This window comes from Pristis pectinata, chromosome 33 (genome assembly GCF_009764475.1).
Source record: "Pristis pectinata isolate sPriPec2 chromosome 33, sPriPec2.1.pri, whole genome shotgun sequence".
NCBI lineage: Eukaryota > Metazoa > Chordata > Chondrichthyes > Rhinopristiformes > Pristidae > Pristis > Pristis pectinata.
Window position 1 is genome coordinate 7,507,852 of NC_067437.1, and position 25,235 is coordinate 7,533,086.

At 47.4% G+C, this 25,235-nt stretch overlaps 1 protein-coding gene across 2 annotated transcripts; it reads right to left on the reverse strand.

Moving 5' to 3' along the window:
* Nucleotides 1–11,177: 11,177 nt before the first annotated feature.
* LOC127585655 (testis-expressed protein 33) lies at nt 11,178–25,026 on the reverse strand. Of its 2 annotated transcripts, XM_052043287.1 has the most exons (7): nt 24,952–25,026; nt 24,824–24,847; nt 22,553–22,645; nt 18,975–19,450; nt 17,134–17,278; nt 16,471–16,581; nt 11,178–11,291 (listed from the first exon to the last, which is right to left on the reverse strand). In XM_052043287.1, exons 1-7 carry the CDS (start codon nt 24,977–24,979, stop codon nt 11,209–11,211), a joined length of 960 nt encoding a protein of 319 aa, XP_051899247.1. In that variant the 5' UTR covers nt 24,980–25,026; the 3' UTR covers nt 11,178–11,208. The 2 variants fall into 2 exon arrangements, with proteins under 2 accessions (XP_051899247.1, XP_051899248.1); XM_052043288.1 differs by lacking the exons at nt 24,824–24,847; nt 24,952–25,026 and adding an exon at nt 22,751–22,872.
* Nucleotides 25,027–25,235: the final 209 nt, after the last annotated feature.

Sequence of the window (25,235 nt, forward strand, 5' to 3'; positions counted from 1 at the left end):
ACCCCGCCCCTTCGCGTCACACGCACTAAGCTGCGCCCCTCACGTTGCTCACAACCCAAGCCCCGCCCCCTGACGGCACGCCCGCCCCCTCACGTCGCTCACCGCCGAGCTCCGCCCCCTCAGCCCGCCGCGCTGATCCCTGGGAGTTGTAGTCTGTCCGGGGGTTGCTGGGAAGTGTAGTTTGCGGGCGGGCGGGCCTCAGCCTGCCGCTGGAGTTCCCGCCGGACACCGACTGCGCCGGAACCGGGGCGGGGCGGGGCGGGGCGGGGGGAGGCAACCGTGGAGGTTGCATGAAAATAAAAACTGCCTGAACCCTGGACCCTGCTCCCGCCTCCACCGGCGCTGCCCGACCCGCTGGCTGTTCCCAGCCATTTCATCTCAGGTTTCCAGCAGCTGCAGGGTTTGATCTCTCAGCAACTTCCCTGCTGCTACCGACACGGTCCAGCTCTAAAATAAAACATCCCACCTTCCTTTCCCACCAGCTGCAGGGTCCACTGCTGCCCCCACACAGTCACCAGCCTCCCCAGTCACCAGCAACACACAACCTGCTGGAGGACCTCAGCGGGTCGAGCAGCATCTGCGGAAGAAAAGGAATCGTCAACGTTTCGGGCCGAGACCCTGCATCGACCTCCCCCCCCCCCCCCCCCCCCAGTTACTGCCTATCCCGCGGCTTTGTCCCACCTCCCTAACCCTCACGCCTCTGGATTGAACTGCATTTGCTGCTTTTCTGCCTGACGGACCAGACCAGAGCATTCCCTACTCTCCTGCATCTTCTGCACCTGCCAACGGCACAGACCATTGCTGTACCATCTGCAAACTTCTTCGATGTAGGCAGTCTTTTTTAATCATTTATTCATTTCTCAGGGTCTGCACATTGCCGGCAAGGCTAGCATTTATTGCCCTTCTCCGATCTCCTTTGAGGAGTCATGCTGAGCTGCCTTTTTGGACTGCGGCAGTCCTTCAAGTAAAAGTGCTCCCCCTGAGGAACCCCCCCCCCCCCCCACAGAGATGTCCTGCAGCTGGGATGACTGATAAACGACCACAACCAACTCATAAATGCAGGATTTATTGAAACTAGGAAAGATCTCCCCGAAAAATCCTTTGTACTTAGAGTCTTGGCCAACCAGACCCTTCCAGAGAGCAAAACATAAAAAGCTGGAAGAACTCAGTAGTTCAGGCAGCATCTATGGAGGGAAATGGACAGTCGATGTTTCAGGTCGAGGCCTTTCTCTGGACTTTAGTGGAAAGGGAAATACAATTTCTTGGTGCTGAAATAGTCACTAAACGCATTGAAGTGAAAGACATGGGTGCACATAGCACTACAGAATGCACCAGAGGTCAGTCATGGATTACCCAAGGAGCTTGTTTCTGACAATGATTTTAATCAGCTCCGTCCACAAACTCTTGTTCCTATCCTCAGGTTTTAAATGCAGCAGCTGAAAGGGAAGCTGAACTAATTATAAATACTCCCAAGAAGATAGTCAAACCTCAGCATGAAATATCACCTGGCCAATTTTCTTCAAGGTACAAAACAACACTCTCTGCCACCAGTTGTATGCCCACAGAATTGTTAATGGAGAGAGCTTGCTCTAAGATCGTGCAAAGGTTGAGAGGCTTGGCACTGGGGAGAATGCTGGATGTGATGAAGTATTTTGTGGTTCCCCAAAAAGTGGGGGGACTGCTGTTCTATCTTCATAAAAGTATTAAGACACAGCAAATGTATGTCAAAAAATAGTGGTTTATTTGCTAGGCATACAAGAACATAAGAAAATAAGAGCAGGAGTAGGCCCCCTGGCACCTCAGGCCTGCCCCATCGTTCAATATGATCACGGCTGAGGTACACTGGCCTCAAGTCCCCTTCTGACCAATTTCCCCATAGCCCTCAATTCCCTCATCTTCCAAAAAGATATCTACCTCCACCTTAAATACCTCTAATGATCTAGCTTCCACAACCCCCCACGGTACAGAATTCCAGAGATTCACCACACTGAAAAGAAATTTCTATGCACCCCATTTTAAATGACTGGCCCCTTATCTAGTATCTATATCCCCTCGCATGAGACTCTTCCACTAATGAATACAAGACAGAATGCTGTATACTGTCACACTCACAGAATCCTTAATGGAGAGAGGTTTGGGAACAAGCTTGCGCCTTGTTTAGTCAGATTGGGCTTCTGGAGTTGAACATAAAAAGCTGGAAGAACTCAGTAGTTCAGGCAGCATCTATGAAGGGAAATGGACAGTTGATGTTCATTTCTGTTCAACTCCAGAAGCAGCTGATGCAAAAAAAATCTCTATGCACCAAACAGAAGGAATGGACTTGCAAATGATAAGATTGTGTACAATCTTCCCATCCTACAACCTCTTTCCTCCTATCCCCCCTGGAGAGCTGAGCTCCCATATGTTTGAGGAAGGTACCCAAGTAGTGATTTGCAGAACCAAGAGGTGTTTGGTTGGAATTGATGACAAAATTCAGTGTTCCTGTCCACCAAATGATCTCCACTGGACCCAAATCCAGGCTGACCAGTGAGCCCCTCAATCATGAAGTTGTGTCCAAGTTGGTTCCTGTGCAGACCTCTGAAAGCGTGGAACCAAATCCAAGCAAGTCTGATAAAGAAACAGAACCGCTGCCAGTTCAAATCCAGAATCAAACAGTCCAAAGATGGTCAACACCAAAACCTTTGAGATCAGATCATTTGAGAAAGCGACACCACTGTCAATCAAGGTCTGGCTCCACCCACTCATTAATGCACACGCTTGACCACTGGCTTCTGTACACACCTTTTGTACCTGGCCATGACCTATTGGACCTTTTGAATTACCTGGGCTGGCTCCACCCAGCTCTCCAGCACTATAAAGAATGCCACATGTGCGTGGTTCTCTCTCTTTTGATTGCTGCAGGAATCGAAACCATGCCGAAGGGACCGTTGGTAAGAGTGTGCACTTCCACAGGGGTTAGGAGCATCCTAAGTAGATTCCTGGTAGTGTAGAGCCGATGCTTGCACAGAGTCAGGGGGTTCAGGCATTGTATTGTTTTTTCCCTGATCACTTGTAACCAGTTTGTTGTGTGTGTGTGTGTGCGTGCATCTCACCCCCGTTGCAATTTCCCCCACGTTCGCAATCACCTGTGTGTGTGTGTGTGTGTGTGTGTGTGTGTGTGTGTGCATCCGTTTCCGTTCATTCTGTTCCCGTGTTTGTCTTTGTGAATAAATCATTTTTAAAACTCCCAAGACTGTGCCCAGCGTCCTTGGCCTCTGAGACCTCAAAGAACCTTTTCTCACAACAGTAGGGTGTGTGTGTGTGTGTGCGTGCGTGCGTGCGTGTGTGTGTGTTTCTGGTTAGGAGAGTCATACAATGTTCTTGCTTTGTAATAATATGACAATGACTCTGATTAGAACACAGCCTGTAGCGGGAGTCTGAAGACTCAACATCTATACATGTTCTACCTTGCAAGTAAACCATTATTTTTGATGTACATGTGCTGTTTATGAAGATCTAACAGCCTTTTCTCCTGCCCACCAGGGAACAAAGACTCCACCCCCCCCCCCACCCCCTCAATCCTTTGTAGGCCCCCGGAGCGATGTCAAGTATCCCATCAGACTTTGGGAGTTTACTCTGCTGCCTAGGAAGAGATGATGGAAACCACAAAACAAATGGGCACAGGGAAGGAAGTTCATGTAATCGAAACCTGGTCAGTCTCATTTGACAACATGGCTGAGGCAGCTTCACAGCCCTGTGAACTATCCCACCATAAACATTCCTACAATGAGCTATCCAGAAGACAAGAGGATGGAGGAGTTTTGGACCTGATATCCTGTGGAAAAGGACAGTTGATAGATTACAAATCTCAAATAAACACTCTGGTAATTCAGGAGCCAAACAGTTAAATGGTAAGATGGCACCCGCAGCAATTTGAAGAAGTTATGGACGAATAAGGATTGGAATTGAGGATGTATAAAGGCAATAAAGAACGCAGCAGGGTTTGGGAGGTATGCAAAGAACTGTATAAAAAGTTGCCTCATGAGGTGACCAGCAGCAGTGACTCTGGAGACCAACCACTGAAGACAACCCAGAGTCAGGGACTTGGAGAACATGCCAAGATTGAACACTGCCCAGGTTCATCAAGAGTGCATTATTTTTGAATACAGGCAGTGGGTTTTAGAAGTTGTGAAAGTAAACTAAAGAGATGTATAACTAGAAGAGTTGTGAAACTGAAGGGTTAATGAGTCTTGTTTGAATCTTTGAGTTGTTTCAATCAATTGTGATTAATGAAGTACAGTTGTTTGGCAAAGGCACTGCCTGGTGTGTTTTATCATGTGCTGCTTTTAATTGTCAACACCTTTGCCACATCTAGCACAAGTTCTGGTCTCCCCGATGAATCAAAACATTCCCTCTGTGCCAACCTTTTCTTAATCTCAGAAAAATGAAAAAGGGAGGAACACAACAAAATGAGAGTGAAGTGCTAATAGAACGAGAAGTCAAACAAACGATCTGCATGAGGTGGTAAAAACTGAACCGCTGTTTCACTGCCTGAAACTGTTGAACTCGGGGATTGAGTGTGGAGGGGGAGGGGGTGACTACAATGCGCCCAGTCAGAGAATCAAGTTCCTTTCTCAAGGATCTTTTGAACTTCATTTCAAGAGCAAACGAGACTGAGGACGGGGTGGGATAGAGATTCTGTACCTCGACCAGTGATCTGCTCAGCAATAAAGGTTAAATTCCATCAGTTCGCTGCCCCACAGCCCTAATCCCACCATCAGTCTGCGGCATTGCTCCCCAGACACATACGCCTCTCTCTCCAGCCACATCCCACCCTCACTTCTCTCCAGCCACATCTCCCCACCCTCCCCACAGCTCACCAGCCACATCCCACTCCTCTCCAGCCACATCTCCCCCTCTACCCCCCCCCCCCCCAACAAGCCCTCCAGCCATTCCCACTTCCAATGCCACTGGCATCTGGCTCCACCAATGCGGGACATTACCTTCCAGTACTTGGTCCACCTCTTGCCACACTTCAGTCACTAGTCAGCTGCTCATCAAACCCTCACCTCCCCCCACCATGCCCAGGTTTTCACTAAAGCCTACCTCTATCTCAGGGGCATGCACAGGAATTTAAAACAGACTACTTTTAGCAGTGGCACTTCAAACAGATATTGGTATTGGTTTATTATTGTCACTTGTCTGCATACCGATCGTACAGGTCAATTCATTACACAGTGCAGTTACATTGAGTTAGTACAGAGTGCATTGAGGTAGTACAGGTAAAAATAATAACAGTACAGAGTAAAGTGTCACAGCTACAGAGAAAGTGCAGTGCAATAAGGTGCAAGGTCACAAGGTAGATCATGAGGTCAGAGTCCATCTCATTGTATAATAGTCTTGTTCAATAGTCTTATCGCAGTGGGATAGAAGTTGTCCTTAAGCCTAGTGGTATGTGCCCTCAGGTTCCTGTACCTTCTACCTGATGGGAGAGGAGAGAAGAGAGAATGACCCGGGTGGACGGGGTCTTTGATTATGCTGGCTGCTTCGCCAAGGCAGCAAGAGGTATAGGCAGAGTCCATGGAGGCGAGGCTGGTTTCTGTGATGTGCTGGGCTGTGTCCACAACTCTCTGCAGTTTCTTGCTGTCCTGGGCAGAGCAGTTGCCATACCAAGCTGTGATGCATCCAGATAGGATGCTTTCTATAGTGCATTGGTAAAAGTTGGTGAGTGTCAAAGGGGACAAACCGAATTTCTTTAGCCTTCTGAGGAAGTAGAGGCGCTGGTGAGCTTTCTCAGCCGTGGCATCTACGTGATTTGACCAGGACAGGCTATTGGTGATTATAGGCATGCACGCCCATCCTGGATGTAGATGATAACAGTGGAGAGGAGGGACCATGCACTTGTGCCGACCTGTTCTCCTGTTCACATGCCCTGTTCACTCTCACAACCCCCACCCCCACCACCACCCCTCTCCCCCCACCCCCGTACAATTCTGCTCCTCCGTCCACCCAGAGTGAATGGATGTGGTGGACGACGGGTTCAGGCATTCACAGTCCGACGTGGTTGGACTACGTTGAGCTCTCGTCTGCCAGACCTGTCACTGTTCGGGGAGCACCCTGGATTGCAGTGGTGACTGCACTCCTGTGGAGCACCAAGGCACTTTGTACTACAAGTGGCAGTAGAATGGGTTGGGGGAGAGGGGGGTGTTTAATGGGAAGATGTTGTATAATGGGCGTGTGGGAGAGAATAGGTCACAAATGGGAGAACAGAGTTGATGGGATGCGATTAGAACCAGCATAGACTCAAAAGGGCTGAATGACAAAATATGAAATCTTGATCGCACCTGAACCTCTACAGTCATAGAGGGTTATAGAGTTACACAGCATGGAAACATGGTCTTTGGCACAAATCCATGCGAATCAAGGTGTCTTCCTGAGCTCGTCCCATTTGCCTGTGTTTGGCCCATATCCCTCTAAACCTTTCCTATCCACGTCCCTGTCCAAATGTCTTTTAAGCATTTAATTGTACCCACCTCTACCACTTTCTCTTGCAGTTCGTTCCATGGACCCACCATCCTCTGTGTGAAAAACTCACCTTAAACCTATGCCCTTTAGCCTTAGGCTCCCCTACCCTAGAAAAAAAGCCTCTGAGCATCCATTTTATTTATGCTCCTCATGATTTAATAAACCTCCATAATGTCACCCCTCAGCCTCCTTCGCTCCAGCAGTCCCAGCCTATTCAGACACAAGAAACAGCAGGTGCTGGAAACCTGGAGGAAACTCAGCGGGTCAGGCGGCATCTGTGGAGGGAAGTGAACAGTCACTGTTTCGGGTCAGTCCAGATGAAGGGTCTTGTCCCGAAACAGCGACTGTCCACTTCCCTCCATAGATGCCACCTGACCCGCTGAATTCCTCCAGCTTTCTGTGTGTGTTGCTCCGGCCTATTCAGTCGCTTTTTATAACTCAAGCCTTCTAGTCTCGGAAACATTCTTGTGAAATCAGGGCTGGAACGGTAGTGCAGCGGTTAGCGTAACGCTTTACAGCGCCAGCGACCCGGGTTCAATTCCGGCCGCTGTCTGTAAGGAGTTTGTACATTCTCCCCGTGTCTGCGTGGGTTTCCTCCGGGTGCTCCGGTTTCCTCCCACATTCCAAAGACCTACAGGTTAGGAAGTTGTGGGCATGCTATGTTAGTGCCGGAAGCGTGGCGACACTTGCGGGCTGCCCCCAGAACACTCTATACACAAGGTGCATTTCACTGTGTGTTTTGATGTACGTGTGACTAATAAAGAAATCTTTCCCCTCCAGCACCAAGGATATTCGTCCTTAATCCAGACTCACAGCTTCAGAGAATGGTACCTTCCCCTTAGTTACACATCCCACGTTACCACTAAGCACCTCAACAGTCTGACAATGTGAACCTGTACCATAGTGCTGGGATCAGTCTGCTCTCACCCTGTGGCCTCTGCTTCCATCCCTATACCCACCTGCCCCCCCCATCTCTTTCTCTCTCACACACACACACACACACACACACACACCACACACACACACACACACACACACACACACACACACACACACACACACACACACACACACACACACACACACACACACACACACACACACCTTCTTGACTCACCAGTTCTGCAGCCCTAAATTTAATCGGAATAACTGTGTCCTGGAACAAGTGTCCAGGTAACTTTCTCTCAGCTTCAACAGTGTCCAAATCTCAGACTCCACCTCCAATCAAAGCCAAAGCTCCTCGAACTGCAGAAACCTACTGCGGATGGATCACAATGGTTTCCACCAGCTCCCACATAATACAGCTGCAACACATCACCTTCCCCTTCATGCCTGTCTTAATATTAAATCTATTTACTTAACCCTACCACCTTGTGTGGCTTCAATGCACTTGTAACCCTTCCCCTACCCCCCAAGAAGGACTTGGTATATTAAGCAGGGCAGGTGGTCCCAGTTGTCTCAGGTTTACAGTGGAGGCAAAGGTTGGTTGTAAAATTCCCAGAACATCTCATCCTTTTTATTGATCTGCCCAGCTGTTATTTCATTTTCCCCTCTGCCGCCTGGCGCCTCTGCCACCTCAGGCTTTGCGACTAGCTGTTTTGTCTTTGGGACAGTTGTCGGTGGCTTTGCAGCGACTTTCTTCTGTGCTTTGGGTTGCCCTAGCTGGGTTGTGGCTGCACCCTCGCGGGGCTTGGAGCTGAGCCGGGGCCAGGTCCTTGCTAACTTCGGCTGCTCTTCAAGGTACTGCTGGAGGTTCCTCGACAACCTCTCGTGGGCAAGCAGTGTGTCGGTCTGGGCACCTTTAAACAGCAGAAAGGGCAGTGTGACTGAGAAATATCCTCCCTGTTGTCAGCTGACTGTCAACATACCTTCTCACCCAAGCTTTGCCTCCCGTAGTGACTTGTGGCTCGGGGGCTCACGTCCGAGTCAGTAGATTGTGGGTTGAAGTCCCACTCCGGACATTGCAGCACAAATTCAGGCAGGGAGCCCTGAGGGTATGCTGCACCGTCAAGAGTTGTTGTTTTCAGGTGTAGATTAAACCTCAAGTGGATGTGAAAGGTTAGGTCAGGTTAGAAGAAGGTAGCCTTGTAAGGTACAACACTCTAGGTACTTTCTAACTGTGATAACGGTTTGTTTCCACTCCTCTGTCAAGCAGTTTCATTCAGACAGGACTACTTATAGAGTCATACAGCACAGAAACAGGCCCTTCGGCCCAACTCATCCATGCTGACCAAGGTGCCTTCCTGAGTTGGCCCCATTTGCCTACATTTGGCCCATATGCATTCCTATCCATGTACCATGTATCCAAATCTCTTCTAAACATTGTAATTGTCCCTGTTTCGTCCACTTCCTCTGGCAGCTCATTCCATGTACCCACCACCCTCTGTGTGAAAAAAACCTACCACTCAGATCGCCTTTAAATCACATTAAACCAATGTCCGATAGTTTTAGACTCCACTACCCTGGGAAAAAGACGGTGGCCACCCACCTTATCGATGCCCCTCATGGTTTTACAAACCTCCATAAGGTAACCCCTCAGCTTCCTTTGCCCCAAGGTAAACAGTCCCGGCCTATCAGCCTCTCCTCATGACTCGGGCCCTCCAGTCCCGGCAACATCCTTGTTAAGTGATTTTTAAAAAAACTCCCTCCAATCCTTCTACCAATTAATGCAAATCTATGTCCCTTCTCATTGTCCTATAAGGTCATAAGATATAGGAGCAGAATTAGGCCATTCGGCCCATCGACCATGGCTGATTTTTTTAAAACCCCATCCTTCTGCCTTCTCCCCTTACCAATTGAGAACCCATCAATCTCTGCCTTCAATACACCCAATAGCCCTCTGTGGCAAAAAGTTCCACAGATTCACCACCCCCTGGCTGAAGAAGTTCCTCATTATCTCAGTTCAAAAGGGGCAATCCTTTCTTCTGAGGCTGTGCCCTCAGATCCCAGACTCTCCTACTGATGGAAACATCCTCCCCATGCCCACTCTATCGAAGCCTTTTGGTAGGTTTCAATGAGATCCCCCCGCTCATCCTTCTGAACTCCAAGTACAGGCCCAGAGTCATGAAACACTTCTCAAATGTCCTATCTTCTTGGAGAAATAGGTTCTTCCTCTTTCATCTGTCTAACCATGTCTCTCACAACTTTTTACAGCTCAAATAAACCTTCCCTCCATCTCTCTTGTTCCAAGGAAAGCAACGTCAGCCTGGATAATCTCTCCTTCAGCCCGAGCAACGTGCTCTGCACTCTTTCCAGTGCAATGTCTTCCTGTAGTGTGGTGGGCAGAACTGCACACAGCATTTTAGCTGTGATCCAGATAGCATTTTGCAGAGTTCCAGCCTTACCATGCTCTTTTATTCTTTGTCCTGGCCAATAAAGACTTGCCTTAAAACACGCATCAGAGGTCCATCGGCAATATCCAGAAATGAACAAGTGTCCAATGAGAGATGATAGAATTTAAAAGAACGAGAGATGATCTCATTCAAAGATCAAATACTTAAGGGTGTGTGCAGATGCATGGAGGAGGATTCTCCTGCCTGGGGAGTTTAAACTAGCAAAGACTTTGTCTAAATGAGAGCTTGGTCATTTGGAACCGAGGAGAAATTTTGTTACAAGAAGTGGAGACCCTGATGTAGGGTCTCAACCCAAAACATCGACAGGATCCAAAATCTTGCCAACTAGCAGAGCCAGCTCCAGGGGAAGAATGGCCACCTACTGTTCCTGAAGGGAAGGGAGTTATAAAGAGGCCAGGGTGGGGGAAACACCAGATGGCTCCTGCTTTTCTCAGAGCTCAAAGACCAATGTCCAGTGCTCTTCATTTCCATGTTGCAACTTTTATGCAAGTTGAATGGATCACATTGGAGGCAAAGTACTTCGCATCCCATTAACCCACCAGTAAAGTAGCTGTGACAACCAGGACTGGGTAATAAATTTACCGAAACAGCTGAGAACTTGATCAGAATTTTAAAGCCGTTGGATAAAGTTCCACTGACTTCCCATTATCACCCTCCTTACTTATCATATTCCAACACTTGCCGACTTTGTGTCCGCACTCATCACCCTCCAGCCCGTCTCCACCTCCACCTGGCTCCATCTGTCCCCCACCCCTTTTTCCCGCCTTTTCTGCTTCTACCTATCACCCACCTGCCTGTGTCTCCTAACTCCATCCTTCCCCCTCTCCCACCTGGCTCCATCTGCCTGTCGTCCTTCAGCCCTCCTGGGTCCACCTATCGCCTACTGGCCCCTGCCTCACACCTCCCCCTCTTTAAACCAGCTATCTTCTCTCTCCACTCTCAGTCCTGATGCAGTGTCTCAACAACGAAACATCGACCATTTCTTTCCCTCCACAGATGCTGCCCGACCTGCTGAGTTCCTCCAGCGGACTGGCTTTTGCTCCGATCTTTCACCGTTGGGTAACTCGGCTCAGGAGACAGAATGAGTTGGACAGATCTCAGGACACAAGATGACCTCGGGGACCAGGTCGCACTGATATCTCTCCACCGGTCATTGGTGCAGGAACGAGTTCTGGACAACAACGTCCTCTGCTCACTGGAGGGCAGTGGTTTCCCTCTTTCTGACTCAAATCTGCACTCAGTCAATTTTTTTAAAATTATTATTTGAGAGTGTCTCCAGGAATTTTATGCTTTCCACACAAAAGACAAAAGGTGAGTGATTTTATTTCAATGTTTTATGTTCTCAATTGCTCTAGGAATTCTCCAATCTTTTCTCCAGCTCCCCTAATGCTTTCTTGACTCTCTGATGAGTGACGTTCATCTCAACCCAGTGACCTAAAAGACGACAGACAACCTTGCTAATATCAGGGCACAAACTTGGAATCAAGTTATCTTGCTCAAACTACACAGGCAGTCCCTTAGTTACGCAAGGGTTCCACTTCTGAGAACTGTCCGTGAGCTGATTTCTTTGCAAGTCAGAAACATCCATTTTCTGTAGCTCCCCATATTGTATCGCTCTACATACACTTGCTATAATGAATAATCATCACCCGAACATTACCCATAATTAAGACACAAGAGAGACTGCAGACGCTGGAAACTGGAGCAACACACAAAGTGCTGGAGGAACTCAGCAGGTCAGGCAGCATCTATGGAGGAAAATGGACAGTCGATGTTTCGGGTCAGGTCAGTCCAGATGAAGGGTCTCGACCCCAAACATCGACTGTCCATTTCCCTCTATAGATGCTGCCTGACCCCCTGAGTTCCTCCAGTGCTTTGTATGTTGCTGCCCATAATTAAGCAAATTGAATATATACTGTATCCAGTGATTAATTAATACAATTAAACATTTTATTTTTTATTATTACTAGCTTGAAAAATACTTTAAAGAAGTGTGGGAGAATTTGCGTTGTCATATTTCCGTTAAGTCAGGTCATTCGTAACCCAGGGAGCCCCTGTATTCTTTTGAATGGCAACAAGAGGCAGAAAATCCCTTAGGGATCTCTGTAATTCACCGAGGAAAACAAGTTCACTGTTCCATCTCTCACGTTGCCAACACTATCCCTGCCCCCAGATTTGGAACATTGCTCCCAGATGACTGGATCTGCCCATTGCCAAAATCCCTCTGGGCAGAGCTTTAAGTAACAAGAGTTGGCCACTATCTACAACCCTGTTATTCCCTCCCTGGCCACCAGGAGACTGAGGTAACAGCTGCCTGGGGCCACCATCACAATGCTCCTGGGGAACATCCAGCACATCCCCAGGCAACAGCTGAAATCTCTGAATTGACTGCCTGAGACTGAAGGTTTATAAACAGGGCTCAACTTCACGTGGTCAGCAAACAAAGCAAAGTTCAAGAGATGCTCAATATCTGAAATGGAAACAGAAAATGCTGGAAGTGCCCCACTGGCCAGTGTCATCTGCGAGAGAGAAACTGACAACTTGGAGACACAAGAGACGGCAGATGCTGGGATCTGGAGCAAAAAACTGCTGGAGCAACTCAGCGGGTCAGGCAGCATCTGTGGAAGGAAAGGGACAGTTGACGTTTCGGATTGAGACCCTGCATCAGGATGGACAACCCTCCCCACTATCGAGGACATCTTCAAGAGGTGGTGCCTCAAGAAGGTGGCATCCATCACTAAGGACCCTCACCATCTGGGACATGCCCTCTTCTCGTTACTACCATCGGGGAGGAGGTACAGGAGCCTGAAGATCCACACTCAAAGATTCAGAAACAGCTTCTTCCCCTCCGTCAGATTACTGAACAGTCCATGAACACCACCTCGTTATTCCTTTTCCTTGCACTTTTATTTTTAATTTTGTAATTTATAGTAATTTTATATCTTCGCACTGCACTGCTGCAATTTCACATCATTTATGTCAGTGATAATAAATCAGATTCCCAGTTCTGATGAAGGGTTGCGGACCTGAAATGTTAACTGTTTCTGTCTCCGTGGATGCTGCCTGACCTGAGCGTTTCCAGCGTTTTCTGTTTTTATTTATAGTGTTCCAGGTTGATGACCCTTCATCAGAACTGGAAGATGTAACAGGCCTTTGATGCAAATCCAGAGCTATGCGCTGGAGTTAAGGGGAAAAGGCAAGGGAAAGGTCTGTGATTGGGGGAACTGATTAAATGACGAAACGTTCCAGCTATAAGGTCTCGACCTGAAATGTTGACTGCCTCCACTTATGCCACTCGATATGCTGAGTTCCTCCAGCAGTGTCTTTTATGCTGCAGATTTCAGCATCTGCAGTCTCTCCTGTCTCTATAGGTGTCCACTGAAGGGAGCAAATTCCAATGAAATGTTTGACAGCACAACACCGAGAACTCGAATTTCTCAATATTTGAGTTTTTAGTTCAATTTAGTACAGTTTTTTTAATTATTGTCATTGTTTGGTAAAATTGGGTATCTTCCATTTTATTTAAAAAGCTACGACATACATGGTCGAGAGAGGTCTGGAGGAGTATGGGCTGGGGACAGGTAAATAGGACTAGCAGAATAATGTTTCGGCGCAGACTAGAAGAGCCGAATGGCCTGTTTTCTGTGCTGTAGTTTTCTATGGTTCTATGGTAAATAAATCAAGCTTCAGTTTCTAAAATTATCAGAAGGCAATTACAACAAATACCTGCACATTCAAAGGTATCTGCTGTTGCCTGCATTTTTATCTCATGCAAAGTGCCCACAAGACATTGTAAAACATACTGCCGAATAACTTTATCAGTGTAAAAAAGTTTTAAGAAATTATAAGTAGGTCTTTGGGGATATTTTTCTGCTACACCCCAAAAATTTGAGCCCCAATTTCGTCAGCACACAGACATCTGAGAGTCACTCTCTGCCACTGGCCGCCACTCAGTTACAGGTTACACCAGCAATTTCTTCAAATAATTATTTTGTTATAATTTTTAATTTTTTTTCCCATCAGCATACAGACGTCCAGGAGCCATTGGAGAAACAAGAGACTGCCGAGGCTGGAATCTGGAGCAACAAACAATCTGCTGGAGGAACTCAGCGGGTCGAGCAGCATCTGGGGTGGGGCGGGGGGGAGGGGGGGGAAGGAATTGTCTCACCACTCCCCCCTTCTCTTTATACTAGCCATCTCCCCTCTCTACACTCAGTCCTGATGCAGGGTTTCAACCCGAAACGTCAACAATTCCTTTCCTCCCACAGGTGCTGCTCGACCCGCTGAGTTCCTCCAGCAGATTGTTTGTTGTACCAAGAGCCTTTCTCTGGCACTAGCCTCCTTCCATTTATTTCTCAGTTACAGTAATAACAACCAGCATTTCTTTAGCAGGTACAAGGCACACCACAGGAGATTTAGCAGATGAAATGTGGTAAGGGAGTGCTGAAGGAGATACTACAACTGTTTGGGCAGAGATATGTTGTAAGGAGCAGTTTAAAACAAGAACAAGGACAAAGACATTCTAGGAGGAAGTTCCAGAATGTAGGACCCGAGGTTTTTGCTGCCAATAATGGAGCGATTAAATCCAAGAGGGCACAATTGGAGGAGTAGAATTCCCAGCAGGTAACAAACAATCTGCTGGAGGAACTCAGTGTGCCGAGCAGCATCTGTGGGAGGAAAGGAATTGTCAACATTTTGGGTCAAAACCCTGCATCAGGATCTGATGCCTGTCCTGATGCAGGGTTTCAAACCGAAACGTCGACAAGTCCTTTCCTCCCACAGATGCTGCTCGACCCGCTGAGTTCCTCCAGCAGATTGTGTGTTGCTCCAGATTCCAGCATCTGCAGTCTCCTGTGTCTCCATTCACAGCGGATAGTTGGGTGAGAGAACGGTAGAAGGAAAGGGCATAGAGAAATTTAGAAAAATGAATCACATTTTTAAAATACTTCAACCTCCTCCTACCATCTGCCCCTGAGAGGTTTGGATAAAATCACCCATTCAGCCAAATGTGGATGAACAGTGATACTCCAGGGGAGCCTCAACTGCTCACAATTTCTGGGAAAATATCATCCACCTGATATTTTCATCCAGATGAAGGGTCTCAACCCGAAATGTTGAGTGTCCATTTCCCTCCACAGATGCTACCTGACCCACTGTGTTCCTGCAGCAGTTTGTTTGTTAATCAGCCCATAACGTTACTCCTCTCTTTCCCGAAACTGCAGAGAGTTGTGGACACAGCCCAGTCCATTATGAAAACCAGCCTCCCCTCCATGGACTCTGTCTACACTTCTTGCTGCCTCAGTAAAGCACCCAACATAATCAAAGACCCCTCCCACCCTGAACATTCTCTCTTCTCCCCTCTCCCATCAGGCAGAAGATACAAAAGCTTGAAAACACGTACCACCAGACTCAAGGACAGCTTGTATCCTGCTGTTATATGACTCTTGAATGGACCTCTTGTACCACAAGAATAAACTCTTGATCTTTCAATCTATCTCGTCATGGCCCTTGCACCTTATTGTCTACCTACACTGCACTCTCTCTGTTACTGTAATGTAACACTTATATTCTGCATTTTTTTTAATTGCTTTTCCTTTTGTGCTATGTCATTGTACTGATGTATGGAATGATCTGTATAGATGACATGCAGAACAAAGTTTTTCACTGTATCTCCGTACATGTGACAATAATAAACCAATTACATATCAAAAGCTAGAGACACAGGAGACTGCAGATGCTGGAATCTGGAGCAACACACAAGTGCTGGAGGAACTCAGCGGGTCGACTGTCCTTCTCCTGCCTGACCCGCTGAGTTTCTCCAGCGCTTTGTGTGTTGTACCAATCAAAAGTTGCCTGACATGACGAGTGCTTACAGCTTTTAATTTCAATTATCTAGCGTCTGTGGTACTCTGACCTTTGCTCCCTTGATGGTCTCGAAGGACTGAGACCAGATTTGAGCAAGAAACTGCCCGCATCAACAACCCGGTGTAACAAAGCTCCCAGGGCAGCTCAGGGTGGGGTCATCTGAACAAACCGGGTGCTGAGCTGTGTGAAGCAAAGGGCAAGAGGTCAGACAAAGAAGCAGAGGTTCAGGGAGGGACTTCCAGAGCTCCAGGCCTCAGCAGCAGGAACCACGACTGTCAACAGAGCCATATTTTGGGGTAATCAGAAGGCGTGAAGTGAAGGAATGGGAGAGATTACAAAGGGTTGTAGGTTTGAGGATATCATACCTCACACCCAACCCTCACTATTCTTTACTGACCGAACAGGTTCCAGCTGAGGACCTGATGGAAGCAGCAGGATGGGCTGCCTCAGGCTAGAGAGCCATCCCACATCACTCACCTTGCTCTGAAGCAGGTCCAAGGGCACTCAAGTCATGAGTTGACATGAGGGCGAGGATCAGGGGCTGGTGCCTTTACTAACAAAGCCTAACAAAGGGTTAACTGGCTTCAGGAGGGGACGGAGGAGTTCTCATTGACAAGGAGAACGAAAGAGAATTTCTCCCTCCACCCCCACGACGTCAACTCTCCTCCATCAGTTCCTAGCACATCTCAGAGGGGTCAGAAGCCAGGAAAGGAACATGGAGGGCAAGGAATATGAGGTCATACTGTACCCAGATCATCTGATGTCCTGCCATGCCAGTGTTCCGGATCCCGTTTAAAGCGTTCGACCACTTCCTTTGTATAGGTGGATTGGGCCTCGCTCTTCCATCCGCCCGAGAAACCTGACATCACAACAACAAAGCACCCACATCAGTCTCCGCTCCCTCGTAAAGGACAACTCACGCACGATAGAACCTCCTTCCAAAACCAACGGCCTGAGCAATTCAGCAGAAATTCACCAAAATTAACATGTCCAGCCCGGCCCGGAACCAGAAAGCATTGACATACATCATACCATGCCTGGGTGGAATCCTGAAACATTAACTCTGCTTGCTTCTCCATTGAGGCTGCCTGACCTGTTGAGCATTTCCCCTTCTCTTTCTATATTTCACTTTTTCACCATCAGCAACATTTTTCCCTTCTACATAAATACAGATTATGGCCAATATTCCTGCTGGTTTTAAGTACCCTAGCATTTAGCATCTTACACTTGGAATCCATTTACAGCCAATAAGATACCGTACATAGGAACATAAGGACATAGGAACATTCTTATTGACATAGCTTCCCAATATTCCCACCCCTCTGTTGTATGATTGGCTGCATGAATAGTTGGTTAAGATCTAACTGAACACTGTATGAATGTTTTCAGTTTTAGTTAGAATTGGCAGTACCTGGGAAAATGTTACATCGCAGTGGGTAGCCTATTTGTTCATATGTGTTTGTCTCATCAATGATGCTCTTCTGTGTCTCCGCAGTGGTGTCCTTGGAATCCAAGTTCCCCGCAGGCAACTGCTTCTGATACAAGAACTCCTTAACCTTCAGGGAGGCAATAACAAAATGCAGGTCAGGATGGCCGTAGACCCTTTCGATTTGTTCTGTAAGGCACAAGACAATGTGGGGTTCTGCTCCATGGATATCATCTAACTCTGGTATCTCCAGTGACAGTCTTCACCAGGTGTCTGAGGTTACAAAGCACCCATTTGTGGCACTTAAATTTTCGTGGGACAGAGGTGGTCAACATGCCCGGTAGACACAGTCTCTGACAGCATTCGGTGCTGTACTGAAACACCAGCTTAGAGCGTGCACTCAAATCCCCAAGGTAGGGCTGAGCCCACGACCTTCCAACTCAGGGGTGGAAGCCCTACCCAGCAAGACGCTGCTGGTTTAAAAGCAGCAAGTCTGAATGGAAAGTTGTGGCATGGTAGGAAAGCTCACAAAATGCTGGAGGAACTCAGCGGGTCGGGCAGCATCTGTGGAGGGAAATGGACAGTCGATGTTTCAGGTCGAGACCCTTCATCTGGACCCAAAACGTCGACTGTCCATTCCCCTCCACAGATGCTGCTCGACCTGCTGAGTTCCTCCAGCATTTTGTATGTTGCTCTAGATTCCAGCATCTGCAGTCTCTTGTGTCTCCATGGTAGAAAAGCTCTTCATGATAATTTATTCCTCACAAAATGTGTGAGAATTGTTAGTGGAAACTGGGAGATATGCAAATCCTAGAGCTAAGCATAGAAACAGCCCCTTCCGCCCATTGTCCACACCAACTACCCATTTACACCAATCCTATTTTATTCTCCTCACAGATTCTGCCACTCACCTACACACTAAGGGACATTTACAGCGGCCAATTAACCTACCAACCCGCACGTCTCTGGGATCTGGGAGGAAACCAGAGCACCCAGAGGAAACTCACAGGGAGAACGCGCAAACTCCACACAGACAGCACCAGAGGTCAGGGTCGAACTTGAGTCACTGGAGTTGCGAGGCAGCTGCTCTACTAGCTGTGCCACTGTGCCTGAAAGGATCAAGTACTTTTAACACCATCACCTGCAAGTTCCCCTCTTAACCAGGTAGCATTCCTTCATTGCTATTGGGTAGATTCCTGGAGCTTCCTTCTAATGGTTGTGGAGAGGTGCTTCCACCATATGGCCTGCAGCTGATTAATAAGGAAGCCCAGCTTCTCAAAAGCAATAAGAGATGACCTCTAAGTCTGGTTCTACCAAGGAATAATGCCAACAATAACAATGGTTTTCTGTTAACTGTGGAGATGATGGATTGAAATAATGTTTTAAAGATGGAGCTAAAACCAAGCTGCTGGACGAACTCAGCAGGTCAGGCAGCATCTGTTGACTGTCCATTCCCCCCTTCTGCCACGCAGATGCTGGCTGACCCACTGAGTTCCTCTAGCAGATCATCTTCTTGCTCCAGATTCCAGCATCTGCAGTCTCTTGCATCTTTTGTTTTAAAGACAGCAGGTCCTAGCTTTCTACTTGAGACTCGCACATATTCTACAATTTGGCTGAAATACTGTTGAGGAGCCAGATACGTTTATGTAGAGGTCCAGTCCCTACTCTTTGGTGTAAAGGAGGGGACCTATTGTTTGGTGATAAACCGAATAATTCACAATAGACAAAGTGAAAAATAACATTGAAGAAAGCAAGATGGTATGTTTTAGCAACTGGAACTTAGTGTTACAGGTAGACGTGAGTCTTAGAAGTGGCCTTTCACTAACCTTTTCGTCTGACAGGACCTCATTCACAACATGGGTCCTAAATTTATGCTGAATATTTTTTGGAATTAGACATTCCTCTTCTTGTGTGGGAAGCCTCTCCGGAGTCTCACACAACGGTGACCGCATGCCAGGTGTCCCTCTCCGCAGGTCAGGTGTCCCTCCCTGCGCAGGGATCACCTCACTGCCGATTTGCTGCTCAGCGATCCTTCGTTCAAGGCTGACGGCCTGTGTATTGTGTGACTTGTTCAGTTGCGTCTGGCAATCCCTGTCCTTGGCCAGACTCTGTCTGGAGCCAACTGCATTCTCGACAGATTCTGTCTTGGGGCTCATGGTCCTATTAGAATCAAGGCAGCGGCCTGGCTTTGGGCTGCTGAGTGGCTGGGTTCTGCGAGCGTTGTCTGCACCTTGCACCAATGGAGACCCTGGTTGACAACAACTTTTTGACTCATCAGAAAGCTGTTCCTCCTCTAGTAGCTCTGTAATTCAGAGTTGTAATAATTTAGGAATCAAATTGCAAAGGGGGTTACTCAATTTCCACTGAATAGAAACATAGAAACATAGAAAACCTACAGCACAGTTCAGGCCCTTTGGCTCACAAAGCTGTGCCGAACTAGGCTTACCCATAGCCCTCTATTTTTCTCAGCTCCATGTACCTATCCAAAAGTCTCTTAAAAGACCCTATCGTATCCGCCTCCACCACCGTTGCCAGCAGCCCATTCCATGCACTCACCACTCTCTGAGTAAAAAACTTACCCCTGACATCTCCTCTATACCTACTCCCCGGCACCTTAAACCTATATCCTCTTGTGGCAACCAAAGCCTCTGAATATCCACATGATCAATGCCTCTCATCATCTTATACACCCCTATCAGGTCCCCCCCTCATCCTGGAGAAAAGGCTGAGTTCCCTCAACCTGCTTTCATAAGGCATGCTCCCCAACCGTGAATGGTGAGAACTAGGCTGGAAGTTGCTCAGAACTGGTGGCTGATCCACTTTCCTCCTGACGTTCATACTTCAGAGATGGAATTGGTCATTCACTCAGGGAAAAAAATCACCAATGCAAACTAGTGCACCAAACATGCTTGCATTTTGCTGCATTTGAGGTCGCATGAGAGCCATGTTGTACCTGACCTGCCACAGCGACCAGCTCGTATTGGCCAAGTCCTCTGCAGCACAGGGACGTGGTAAGATCGGGCATGGAATTCTCAATCTCACCCTATACCCCCTACTACATTTCAATAGTTTTCTCAAACTATAACATGTTTAAACTTAGAAAAATCAGGAGTGGTACTGTTGATTCTTTGCTTAAATTTGAGGAAGTTTGGAGCCCATTTATTCAATATTTCCATACGATATAAGCTGACCTTTCTCGTATCCCTTTCAATAACCTTTGAATATAGAGGAGCAGAGCCGATGACATAATTTTTTTTAAAACCGAAGAAATATCAGACCAGTTTTTGTTTGAAGTTTTTGGTTTGCTTTTGATTATTATTATACTTTTTTTTGATTTGGGGGTTTTCTTTTCATATAATCAGATTTCTTTTCAATTTCCTTTTATTTTTCTGTATCATGTTCACTTAGCAAGAGAGCGGGAGGTCCAGATTATATATTTTACTCCTTGTGAGTATATACTAACTGTCATTATTGTCACCCCAATCTCTTCGCACCATATGTATAATTATCAATGTTATGTATATTAATTTGAATTAATTTGAAATTCAATAAAAAGATTGAAAAAGAAAGGAACTCTCAATCTCAAGCACCAGAAGGATTTTCCAGGTGGATCCTGAGAGTTCTCCTTGTAGGAAGGAGAGACAGGTTGGAAACTGGCAATGTGCCCATCCTTCGCATGAAAGCAGTATCAGCACAAGTTACTAAGATGTTTAGTCAGGGTGGCGGGTGCCCTCATCCTCGGCCAATCTCACCATTGCCTTGCCGTTTCCCAGCAGGAATCAATGAAAGGCCTATATCCCCCGGCCAGAGGTAGCAGCACCACCCCCACCCACTTGGCTGGTGAAGACCGGCTGTCACACCTCCCCAATCTAAATAACTGAGCAGGAACAAACTCTTTTTGGAGAAGGGCAGCTTTCTCAAGTTAACCTTCAATGTATTGGTGTAAGCAGGCACGGTAGTGGTTAGCATAACGCTCTACAGCGCCAACGACCCGGGTTCAAATCCGGCTGCTGCCTGTAAGGAGTTTGTACGTTCTCCCCGTGTCTGCATGGGTTTCCTCTGGGTGCTCCGGTTTCCTCCCACATTCCAAAGACGTACGGGTTAGGAAGTTGTGGGCACGCTATGTTGGCACTGGAAGTGTGGTGACACTTGCGGGGTGCCCCCAGAACACTACACAAAAAGATATATTTCACTGTGTGTTTCGATGTCCATGTGACTAATAAAGAAATCTGATCTTATAAAACCGCTAGAAACATTGCTGGAATAACTGATGAAAACTTGGCCTCAGGAGTAACAAGGAGGCAGGTACAGTGCAGGAAAGCGCAGTCGTACTGGGGACTGACCCAGCGAAGTGAGGCAAGGCGTGCGGAGGAATTGTAGAATGTAGCTGCCCAGCAACCAGCGAATTACTTTTGAAAAGTTGTGAGACTCCGTTATAAGGGAAGAGAGGAAAAATTATGGATGACAATTTAACAACCAGGACCATGGTGTACAAGTCTGGTCGCTCATCTCATGGCCTTGGAGGCAGTACAATTAACGTCTTCTTGATCAGTTACTGGGCTGTTCTACGCAGAACCGTCCCATCTCTGTTAAATCTACAAGTGCAGGAGGAGATCGCAGTGAAACAAAATTCTGTGATGGATTGAAGGGAAATGGGTGAATGAGGCAGGTAAGTGCAGCTGAGGTAGATATTGGGATTGGTTTATTATTGTCACTAGTACCGAGGTACAGTGAAAAACTTGTCTTGCATACCGATCGTACAGGTCAATTCATCACACAGTGCAGTTACATTGGGTTAGGACAGAGTGCATTGAGGTAGCACAGGTAAAAACAATAACAGAACAGAGTAAAGTGTCACAGCTACAGAGAAAGTGCAGTGCAGGTAGACAATAAGGTGCAAGGTCACAACAAGGTAGATTGTGAGGTCAGAGTCCATCGTATCGTATAAGGGAACCGTTCAATAGTCTTATCACAGTGGGGTAGAAGCTGTCCTTAAGGTTGGTGGTATGTGTCCTCAGGCTCCTGTATCTTCTGCCTGATGGAAGAGGAGAGAAGAGAGAATAACCCGGGTGGGGGGTCTTTGATTATGTTGGCTGCTTCACCAAGACAGCGAGAGGTAAAGACAGAGTCCAAGGAGGGGAGGCTGGTTTCCATGACGCGTTGGGCTGTATCCACAGACTGTGAATGGCAAAGGAGGTTTGAAGGGCTGTGCTACCTGCCCCTATTCCCATGCGTTGTGAGGGGGAAGAATGTGACCAAGACAATGGGAAGAGTGGGGAGTTCTGCAAAACAGTAGACCAGAGTGGTGATACAACACTCCGTGACACCACTTCACTTCAGAAGAACAGATGTTGCAGCAGCCTCAAAGCCTGGTCATAAAGTGTCAGCTTATGTCATTCCTTACCTTTGTCCAAACCTTTACTATCCAGCGTGGTTCCAAAAAGGGATCGACCCGGGAACCTATTAGCTGTTGTTACTTTGGTTTTCATCAGTTTATCTAGAAAGGAATTTTTTTTTCGTTGAGAAAATCTATTCTAAAAGTTGACACCTGACGAAAAACATGTTTGAAATAAAAATGTGATCCTTCTTAAGCACCTCATACCTTTAATAACCGCCTCCCATACAAGAACAGTCCTTAAATAAAGGGAGACACAAGACTCAAGTGAGACTGCAGATGCTGGGATCTGGAGCAACACACAAAATGCTGGAGGAACTCAGCGGGTCAGGCAGCATCTGTGGAGGGAAATGAACAGTCAATGTTTCGGGCCGAGACCCTTCATCAGAACTGGAAAGGAAGAGGGTAGAAACCAGAATAAAACGGTAGGGGGAGGGGGTGGGGCGCATGCTGGCAGGTGAGAGGTGAGTGCAGGTGAGAGGGAAAAGATAGGTAGGTGGGGGAGGGGGGAAGAAAGGGAGTGATGCAAGAAGCCAGGAGGTGACGGGTGGAAGAGGCAAAGGGCTGAAGAAGAAATCTGACAGGGGAGGACAGTAGGCCATAGAATAACGGGAAGCAGGTGGGCAGGTTGTGAGGGGAGGGGAAAGGGGAGGGGAAAGGGGAGGGGAAAGGGGGGAAAGGGGAGGAAGGGGAGGGGAAAGGGGAGGGGAAAGGGGAGGGGAAAGGCCCACCCCACTCCTACCCTGACCTTTTGGTCAGCGGTCTCCTGCACTGTTACAATGGAACCCAACACAAGCTTGAGGAACAGCATCTCACAAGACAAAAGAACAGAAGTTGGCCATTTGGCCCGTCGAGGCTGCTCTGCTATCTCACCATGAGCTGAGCTATTCTCCCATCTGGCCCCAATTCCCAGCCTTTTCCCCATATCCCTTGATACCCTGACTAATTAGATACCTATCAATCTTCTCCTTGAACACCCCCAATGATCGGGCCTCCACAGCTGTATGTGGCAACGAATTCCATAAATCCACGAGCCTCTGGCTAAAGAAATTTCTCCTCATTTCTGTTCTAAATGGGTACCGTCTAATTCTCAGACTGTGCCCTCTAGTCCTGGACTCACCCACCAAGGGAATCAACTCAGCCACATCTACTCTGTCCAGTCCTTTCAACATTCGAACTCATCTTCCACCTGGGCATGTTGCAGCCTTCTGGACTCAGTTATTGAATTTTACAACCTCAGGTTACTTGATTTCTGTCTGTATCGGGAATCCATCTGTGATATACGCTTAACTGGTCTGTCTTTCCCCCTTCTTTCTCCCTCCAGGAGGAGGATGCGCCCAGCCTGACCTGCTGGACGTTTCTTCCAGCTCGGCATTCTGTCTACATTCTCACTCTCTAACTGTTCCCATTTACTCACCTTGTTTACAGCTTTTCCCATGGTCACCCCAGATTTACAACCCCCTGCAGCTAAACAGGTCTCCTTCTTATTCTCAACAAGGATTGTTGACAAACGTCGACTGTTCCTCCTTCTGCAGATGCAGCCTGACCTGCTGAGTATTTCCAGCACTTTTGGTTTTTTAATTTTACATTTCCAGCATCTGCAGCCACGTCTTGATTTTCAACAGCATCAAAGAGTTGATCTCCATTAGTGCTACTGATTGGGGGAGATACATATCAGCCAGGACACCAAGGATAAGATCTTGCTCTGCCTGACAATAGTGTAAGGAAGGTTTTGCATCAACCCATATGTGCAGACGAGGCTGAGGCTTATTATCTGAAAGAAGCTATCTCCAACAGTGTAGCACTCCCTCAGTCCTGTCCTGGAGTGTCAGTTTTGTCCTCAAGAGGGTTTAAGCTCACAGCCTACTAGCTAAGAACCGACAGTCACAACAGAGCGGCGGCTGAATACAAAAGATCCATCGTTAAGGACCCTCACCATCCGGGACATACCCTCTTCTCCTTGCTACTATCAGGGAGGAGGTACAGGAGCCTGAAGACCCACACTCAACGGTTCAGGAACAGCTTCTTCCCCTCCGCCATCAGATTTCTGAATGAACCATGAACACTACCTCATTCAACACACTCGACTGCTGGAGGAACTCAGCCTCTATGGAGAGAAATAAACAGTCGACGTTTCGGATCGACCTATTATTCCTTTTCTTTTGCATTTATTTTTGTAATTTATAGATTTTTATGTCGTTGCGCTATACTGCTGCCGATAATAAACCTGAAATGTGAAAAGGAGATCCAACCAAGAAAGGAAAATGAAAATATTGTTACCTGCCATTTTCATAACTTCAGAAACTGCAAAAGAAAACATGGACAGCTGTTAGACGTTCAATGCTCACTTTGATAAGTATTCAAATCGCTTTTCATTATTTAAGCTCTTGGCTTTAAGAATAACCAACCATGGAACTGAGGACACTCGGGATCCATTGCCAGACCTGGGTGAAGGAAACCTACAGCTCCGGCCACACCAGCCGCGCTGCCGCTGAGGTCAGTTCGTTGCCTTGCCAATCAGGACTTTCGCTACATCTCTTCCACCAACCGACAGCCAGGCAGCTAGTCACGTGAGGCAAAGGGTGGCCGGTTGCCGGGGCAACTAAAGTAAACATTCCACTAGCGTAGCAACAGCCGCCGATGCGAGGGTAAAGTTTGTGAAACGTAACAACTTACCCCAGGATCAACTCCA